We start from the raw sequence: 9,057 nt of genomic DNA on the forward strand, positions 1-9,057 counted from the left end.
ATAATAAATAATAATAAAATTTAGCCCTTGTGGTAGCCGAGAAAAGGTTGAAAATGCAAAATGAGTGTACCTGTGTATTCCTCCTTTTAATCTTACAATTTTTAAACCAGGCTTTTGATTTTGGAGCTTGAATAATGATTTTTAAGCACCTGAGGATCCCAATACTGCAGGTGGAAGTTGAAAACTGCAACTGACTCTTCCGGACTAAATCCGCCCCGTATCCAACTTTCCAGCTGTCTGTCTCGCCATTCCCGCCAGCTGCCTTGCTGCATTAGTATTTCGTACCTCCCCCCAGTGTAGATAAGTGTCTGTCTGTCCCATTTCGAACGTGCCCAGCTCGCCGAGGCAGCTCCCCCCTGAGTCCCGCCAGGAGCGCTCGCAGCTCCCCCGTGCAGCGCGCCGGTCCCGCCTTCCGGCCCGGAGGTGGCTCCCACTGCCCCGCTCCTCCCAGCTCGCTACGCCGTATAAACGCGCCGCTCGTCAGCCCCTGGGCAGGTCTGGCGCTGCGCGTTTCGTGGCGCTGCTGAGCCTCGGGGCCCTGCGGGGCAGATCTCGGGCCTCCCCGCAGCCGCCGGCGCCGCGGCCATGGTGCTCAACCCGGTGATCGGGAAGCTGGTCAGCAAGAGGGTGGTGCTGGCCAGCGCCTCCCCTCGCCGGCAGGAGATCCTCACGAACGTGGTGAGTCCGGGGCAGCGCCGCCTGGACCCCTGCCGTTAGTGGGCAATAGAGGGGTGAGGGCACTCGGAGTGTGGCTACATTGCAAAGTCTGCACTGCACTTAGACATCCGTGCTGGCGCTGGGCAGGGGCTGCACCCTGTGAGGGTGCTAGAGCTCCAGCCTGGAAGTCTCCACAGCAGATGATAAGCCCCAATCAGGCCACACCACTCACAGGCCAGTCCCTGTTGTCTAACTGAGGTGGAGACATAAACTTTCCAATGCTCTTGCAAGGATGCCCAGCCTTGCTAGGTCTTAGCGCCCAAAAGCTCCCTGGAAATGCCCCTGCTGGGGTGAAATCCTGTTTTAACTGAAGTTACTGGTGAAACAAGATTGAACCTGTAGTTTGGAGGCAGGAATTAGGGGGAAAAAAATCCAGAAAGCTAAATACGTTGCAGTGCAGGGCCGTCCTTAGCCATAGGCAAAATAAGCAGCCGCCTAGGGCCCCAAAAGGTCTGGGGGCACCAGATGGGAAGCAGTGGAGCATGTAAGAGCAAGGCTGCTGGGTCCTAGAGAGAGCTGAATGCAGCACAGTCTGAGGGAGGGGATTGGCTGCTGGGAAGGGCTGGGAGAAGGAACTCACCTGCAGGGGTGGAAGCTTATATGGGCTTGAGCCGGTGCTCAAGCACCAGGAATATTCAAAGCTGGGGATTGTGCTCCACCAATATTTGGAGCTGGGGTTTCTCCCCTGCCCCCTCCTCGGAGCTTCCCTGCCTGAAAGAAAACAGCCAGTGTCTCTCCCTTTGTTTGTGCTGCTTTTGCCTAAGGCTATAGAGATCAGTGGCAGGTAGGAGCACCAGGGGAGGGGAGGGAAGAGGAGACGGGGGAAGAGGGGCACACATGCTGGGAGCTCTCTCCGCCCCCCCCTCCGCACCCGGTGGCAGCAGCAGGGTGGGGCCACACATGGAACCCCTGCCCTGGTATCCATCATAGGGAGGCGAGTGGCTTTCTGGACCTGAGAGTCCCTAGGACATGTGCCAGTGACGTGGTGCAGAGAGTGTGCCACGCGTGGGGGGGAGGGGGAGAGGAGGGGTCCTCTCCCCTGGAGCTTGCTTCTGCCAGTAAGGAGGGGGAAGAGTCTCTCTGGCCTCAGCCCTGGGGCAGCCTGTCTGCATCCAAGTTCCTTATCCAGCCCTGCCCACCCCAGAGCCTGTGCCCCAGCGCCCAACCTGAGCACCCTGCTGCAGTGTGACTGCTCAATCCACCGCCATCCCAGCAGCCCTCACTTGAGGGGGAAACGTGCAACTTCCTGCAGGAGCCAGGATTGGATGGTCACACAGGCTGGGCTGGGGATAGCCAGATAGCATGTGTGAAAATCAGACAGGGGGTTGGGGTAGGTGAGCAGATGTCCCACTTTTATAGGGACAGTCCCAATTTTTGGTCTTTTCTTATATAGGCTTCTGTTCCCCCACTCTGTCCTGTTGATTTTTCAAACTTGCTATCTCCAGCCCCTAGGTGGGTAATTGGTGCCTATCTAAGACAAAGCCCAAAATCGAGACTGGCCTATAAAATCAGGACATCTGGATCTGGTCACCTAGCTGGGAGTGCATCTCTCCCCCGAACTGGCAGTGATCCTCTCATCCAGGGGAGCTGCATAGGGCAGGATGAGCTGCTGGTGGCTCCATGGTGCCCCGTCCCTAGAATCAGATGCTGTGCTAACTTCACCATGGTCCGGTGGCTGGCGGTGGTGCCATTGGCATGTGATCGACCCCTGAGGTGTTGCTGCTGCTGTTGCACTCTGCACCCCAAGATGTGGATTTTGGGGTCCTGCAGTTTCCCCATCTCCTCCTCACTGCAGCTGTGAACCAGCAGGCTGGGAATAAGCCAAGCATGAAAGCAGTACTTGTTTGCATTTGTTGTCATTGAGCAAATTTGTTGCCAAAAATCTGCTAAGACCTGAATTCAGTTTCATAATATTTTTAAAAAAATCATATCTTAGCCAAAAACAAGAAAATTAAGCTGTTGACAATTATTTGTGACAAGTTTGGGTATGGGGAAGGGAGTGGGCCAGTTTCATCAGAAAACAAAAAAATGTTGACTGATTTCCCTATAGCCTGTTACTGCTAATAGAGCCCTCCAACAACTAATAATTGCTCATTCTCCTTACTAGTGTATAGAGCAGGGTCGCAACCTAACGGCACACGTACAAAGGTGCACGCGAGCTGATTTTTGATGAACGCAATGTGGGCTGAATGGCTCAGCCCACTGCTGCTCTGGGATTCGGCTGCTGCCCTATATTTACTCGGGGTCCAGCTAGCCCACTCAACACCCGCTGCTGGCTGGAGACCCCAAGGAGCCCCAGGCTGGCAGCAGGCTGAGCAGGCGACGCTGAGACCTCGGCTGAGCCACTCAACCGCTGTCGGCTTGGGTTCCATTCACTCAGCTGGCAATGGGCTGAGAGGGATAAATTAATGAAATAGGAAGCAAGAGCAACTAATGACAAAGTGCAAGACCTAGACAGTGGTCCCCACCTTGGTGGCGGATGAGCATCCGCCGAAATGCTGCCGAAATTCAGTGGAAGCAGTGTCATCCTGAGGCATTGGCGCCAAAATGCGCGCGAATTTCGGCGACATTTCGGCAGATGCTCGTCCTCTGGCCAATATGCGGGTGCACTGAGAAGCCCTGTGGCACATGGCGCCTGCGCGGCACCACATTGTGATCCCTGACTAGAGAGCTCCTGAAGCATGGTGACATTTTTGATTTAAATGGACTTGAACTGTACGAAGAATTGAGTTGTTGCCTGCAAAATCAATAGATGCATTGTACAGTTATTCCTACCAGCAAACTTGCCCTCATATTCTAACTGACAATTCTTTACATAGCACAGGAGAATGAGTTTCTCAAACAAAGTTCATTAAAACCTATCTCTGCTCTATAATGAGTCAGGAACACTTGACTGGTCTTGCTATTCTTACAGTCGAACAAGCCATCACTTTGTCTTTGTCATATGATGACATTATTACTGACTTTGCAGCCAAAAAAGCCAGACAGATAGCTTTTCATTAAAAACTAATCCTTGTTTCAATACCTCTTCATATACATTTCCAATAAAATGTTGACAAATTTAAAAAATTATATTATTTGCATCATTCTGTCAAATGAGAATCTTTTCTATAATGCTACTTTTTAGTGCTAGTTCATCAGCATTACAGTGTGCTTAATTAAGTTAAACTGGTTTTAGTAACATGCCTATGGCAAGTTTTCCAATACTGTAAGCTTATGTTTGTGTTTCTGAGAGCAAGACAGGCACAGGGGCACCAGTTTAATAATCTCGCCTAGGGCACCATAAATCCTAAGGACGGCCCTGTTGCAGTGACAAAACTAATTTGTGTATTTCTGGCTATGTGAATGTTTACATTTAAACATACATTTGATAGTGTGTTTCAGTTAAATGTGTGCAAAACTTATATTTACACATTTATCCACATGCAGCACAGATGTATCCACATGCCAAGATTATGTCTACTGAAGACTTCACTGCACAGATCTAATTTACATAGGAAGCACACAGATACTACAATGTTGAGTGTTATAGAAAACCCTAAGGAAGAGAGATGTCATGCATTTGTGGTTAGGTTGTTACATGCATAGCTGACAAGAGTAAAATGATTATAAGTACTCCAAGTGTAAAACTTTTGTTTGTCATGGATAGATTTTCTTGCCTTTGTCTTGAGATGTTTGCATATTAAGAGTAAATTCAAAACAATTCAATGCAACAAGGATTTTGCTTCTCAGATGAAACACACACAATCGGAATTTAGGTTATTTGTTTTTGTTTTAATTTTGATTGCATATTGCTGATGGAATGAGTGAAGTTTGCAATGTTTGGACTAGATTGTTATGTTTGCAATAGATTTGTAATTCTACAGTTTGTTTATATGTTGTTACCAATATCTATCTTTTTCTTTCTCTCTTGAAGACAATTGGCATTTTATAGTAGGTTAATTTTTTAAAAAATAAATAACTAGATAGTTTTCACTGATATTTCTCAGATTAGCTTCCACTCTATTCTAATTTACTATTTGCATGATTTAATATAATTTGCACTGTAGAGGAAATGAAACAAAAATATAGAATAAAAAAAGAGCAAAATCCACTTAATCTGTTTATTTTACAGGTTCTTTCCAAAACACTTGATGATGCTCACTGCATTGTCTTTCCTTTGTATATTGTAGGGTCTCCGATTTGAGGTGGTTCCATCCTGGTTTAAAGAGACACTTGAGAAATCGTCTTTTGCAGCCCCTTATGAGTATGCCATAGAAACAGCAAAGCAGAAGGCACTTGAAGTGGCAAATAGAATGCATCTAGTGAGTCTGTCAGCTATTTCAATAGTCAGATCTTGTGTTTGTGTGGTATGGGTTATTCTCACTGTTTATTACTGTTATGTGCACTTGTAAAGGTAGTAAGTATACAGGTGTATTTGTATCCTTTAAACAAACAGACACATTTTCCGCTATGTCACTATTGTGGCAACTACCTGTTGAAATGGGCTAGACTTGCTGAAAGGAACTCCAGTGCCTTCACTTTGTGAAAGGCCAAAACTGTGATTACACACAGCTCTGATAGCAGGCAGAAGCTTTAAATTGAAGTATAATTGCCAAGTCCTGCCAACAGCCAACTATCCAAATTGAGACTGAGATAGTTAGACTTTGTCCAGGATTTTCAGGCATTTGGTGAGCAGAGATGCAATTCTATTTAGGTCCTATGAGGAGATACAGAACTGACCGTCATCAGTATACCAATGATACTGTAACCAATCATGCCTCGCAATCTCTGAATGATTTCAGGTACTGCTTGAATAAGAAGTGTGACTGGAGTGAGCAGTGTGAGCCTTCATAAATTAAGCAAAAGAACAGCTGCCCAGCACGCATCCCTCTGACCTCATTCTGAAAACAATGAACTAAGGCAACTTGGTCTGCCTTTCCTCTAGTCCCATGGTCAAGCCAATAGAGCCTTGTGAGTAATGTTGTCGAAATCCAGCAATAGATTTATTGGCATCAGCACAGCTATTAGACTTCTGCCTACTGCCCTAATATGTTCCACCACAGTGATTAAGGCTAGTTCTGTGCCACAACCAAGCCTGAAGCTCAACTGATTAGGTTAAAAAAAAATCCTTATAGGTTGTCGTTTGCTGCTGGTGTGGTTCTGCAAATATTTCCTTAATGACCTTCCTCTGGAAGGGAGGAATAGAGACTAATCCTTTTCTGAGATCGATTCACATATACTGAATGTGCCCTACCAACACCGTTTCCAAATAACACTATCTACCAATGCAAATATTGAATTATCTCCTATGTAAATGATTACACAGATTCATATCTGTTTCTGTCACTTTCTTTTTCTGACTATGGTGTGATATTAGGGGAGTAAATTTCAAACCTTAACAAGAATATAGTGGGCTTTAATTGTGGAATAGTATTAAAAATTTTCCTGCTACTTCATATTTTTCTTAAGTCCATCCAGACAGATTTTGAGCACTTCCTGTGTACAGGATTTAGTTAAGTAGCATATGGATGTAGGTGTACCATTTAAAACTAATCAGTATGAAAGTGAAAGCACTACCTATTACGATATCAAATCTTATGCTGTTTCCCAGTAGAGTTCCTACTCTCATTTGCTCTATTAACTCTTACCTAATATATTAAGACTAGAACCTTCTCTGTTTATGAAAATAAGCTGCCATAAGAAGCACTAAGTTTATATCAACAGTTGCTTCCATCATGAACAATAAATAAATGTAAGTCTTAGCCATGTTACCTCGTAAAATGATAAACTGTAGAGTTAGTGTCTGAAATCAGCCACATGAAATGTAGGCAAGCAAAAAATCCTGGACAACAAGAACACTGTGCAGTTTGAGAGCAGGGAGAGGGAAGAAGGAAAGGGCTGAGAGAATTCTATAAAACCAAACCTTAGAACTCCTTTTAATGGCTGGATACATTTAAATTCAGGTGGTTGAGGGGTATGCAAGTACACTTGAGTACCACAATGCCATTGTTATAGATGTCATCATGCTTAATGTGTTTCGGTGATTTCTGTATCCAATACACTTGGCTTATTACAAAAAAAGTTGTTTTGTAAATGGCAGCCTTGAAACTCAACCTGTGCTCAGAGAGTTGAGCTGGGTTCTAATCTTTCCTGAGTGCACTTTATCATCAATACAAGTTCTGCAGGCAAAATCATACCCTCAGTTTTTTCTGCTCACAGTCCTTGCTGTCCCTGTTTTTTCACAGATGTAACTGATTACAATTCTGTTAAGGATGCTTAGACTTCGGCTCCCTCCTAGATATATTTAGATCAATACCTTTCAAGTGATAAAGCTACAGTGTCTTGAGTTGGATATTCTGGGGTTTTGTGTTGATTGTTTTTTTTCCTTTTTTGTGCCTCCTCATCTTTCCAGAAACACCTTAGAACTCCAGATATTGTTATAGGAGCAGACACTATTGTGGTAAGAATTTTTGTGTATTTTATCAGTAGTTTGAATCATGTCTGACCAGTGCCTAAAACTCTCTTGCTGAGGTCTAACTTCTTAGAAATTTAAAGTTGGAAAAGGCCTGACTACTCATCTAGTCCATCCTCCTGTCAATGCAGAATTGTCCCTATGGTATATTTTCTAGTACTTAGCCTGGTTTGAAATGTCTCAAATGACAGGGTTTCCACCACTACCTTTATTTTATTTTTTTTAGATATACTCCATATTCCATAATCAGTATCGGGCTTTCTACTATGTTGGAAGAGGCGCGTTTCCTGATCCTCACAGCTGTCAAATAACTGAGTGCATCGCCTAAGCAATGCCATTTAAGACATTTTTAACAGCCAACACAAATGGTACTCTTACTGCTAGTCTCAGCAAAGAGGGTAAAGAAAGAATTTATGAGAGACACTGAATTAACCACTGACCTCTGCAGATCCTTCTGACAGTCACAGGGTGGAGGGGAAGCTTGCACTGATAGTATTTGCTCTTTTAATAAATAGAAGGCTCATGTCTCCAAGGTTCTTATTTAGTGGTTTTTATCCATAGGTCTCAAAAAGCTTTACAGAGGAGATAGGTATCATTATATGATACTTAACATTTAAGTAGACTGATGTTGCTGGCAAGGCTGGCTGAAATTATGGTTTGAAAAGTCTGTGTGACTGATCTCAATTTCAGCCTATTAGAGATACACAGCAGAGTATTTTTCTTTCTATTTCAGGCTGTCGGAAAACAGATTCTGGAGAAACCAGTTGATAAACAAGATGCATATAAGATGCTGTCAAGGTTTGTAGTTTTAAATAAGGTTAAATGAGTTAATCAGGCAGTGTTTTCTGAAGCAACTGGAACTGCAAAATTCTTTAACATTCATGCACGGAGATGCATAAAAGATAACAATATATATATGCTCAGGGAGGCTAGGACCGTCTTTTTGTTCTGTGTTTTTTACAGTGTGTAGTATAGTGGGGACTTGATCCATAACTGGGACTCCTAGGCAGTGCACTAATACAAGATTATACATAAAATATTATTACAAATTACTGATCTGTGCAAGGGATGTGAAATATGGTGTGCTTAGGATCCATCACTTTGAATTTCCTGTCTTGTGTCCTTCCAGAGTCTCAATAACAATGTTGCATTAGTATCATTAGAATAAATTTTTTTTTATTTGCATTGCAGTTGTTTTATTATTGACTTCCTTAATAATAAAGTTCTTTAACAGTACAAGCATTTGGTATTGGTCCTTTGCCTCTCCTCAGGTGCGGTTTGCATGAATTGTGTACTAGGAGAAAACTAATCAGGAATTCTTTTATTTGGAGCCACATTGTGCTCTCCTTTACAGTAGCAATTTTTTTTTTTTTTGATAGAAGTACACTGAATTTACATTGGTGTAACCAAGAGCAAAATTTTTGCTTTTTTTTGTTTTTTTTACTGTCCTATCTTATTCCCCTGTCATACATTAAGTCATGTCAGGCTTCTATTTCTCTCCTTTGAATGTAGTTCAACCATTTCAGCTTAATGATGTCCTCTTCCCCATGTTTCAGACTCATTCTGTTGCGTACCATATGTGAGCTATTTCATTAATGCAATTATTTCTTTCTGCAGCTCATCACTTTTAATAAGTGCCAATTACACAATACTGTAGCCTGTTAGCAGGCTAGAACACTTGAATTGACTGTCACTCCATCTCTTAAAGCTCTAATGCTGTTAGGCTGTTATCCTGTCCTGAGGCCTAAGGGAGAAATCGGATTGTATCTCAGTCTGAAGAAACCATGTTTGCCTTCCAGAGGCAACTCAATTACCTCACTTTTTTTCCCCTTTAAAGGTTTGCAGTTCTGAGATCATGGCAATGAACATTTAAGTAACAGTAAAAA

The 9,057-nt window shown here is 43.6% G+C and overlaps 1 protein-coding gene across 1 annotated transcript in view; it reads left to right on the forward strand.

The window, feature by feature from the left end:
* The first annotated feature begins 497 nt into the window (after nt 1-497).
* The window catches only part of ASMTL (acetylserotonin O-methyltransferase like), a 53,727-nt gene continuing 45,167 nt past the window's right edge, over nt 498-9,057 (forward strand). Inside the window, exons 1-4 of the mRNA XM_075064323.1 lie at nt 498-678; nt 4,890-5,021; nt 7,112-7,159; nt 7,905-7,969. Of these exons, the coding sequence (XP_074920424.1) occupies nt 586-678; nt 4,890-5,021; nt 7,112-7,159; nt 7,905-7,969 (338 nt within the window). The 5' untranslated portion in view covers nt 498-585. The remainder of the gene's footprint in view (nt 679-4,889; nt 5,022-7,111; nt 7,160-7,904; nt 7,970-9,057) is intronic.

The sequence above is a fragment of the Chelonoidis abingdonii genome, chromosome 1 (genome assembly GCF_003597395.2).
Source record: "Chelonoidis abingdonii isolate Lonesome George chromosome 1, CheloAbing_2.0, whole genome shotgun sequence".
Classification (NCBI taxonomy): domain Eukaryota; kingdom Metazoa; phylum Chordata; order Testudines; family Testudinidae; genus Chelonoidis; species Chelonoidis abingdonii.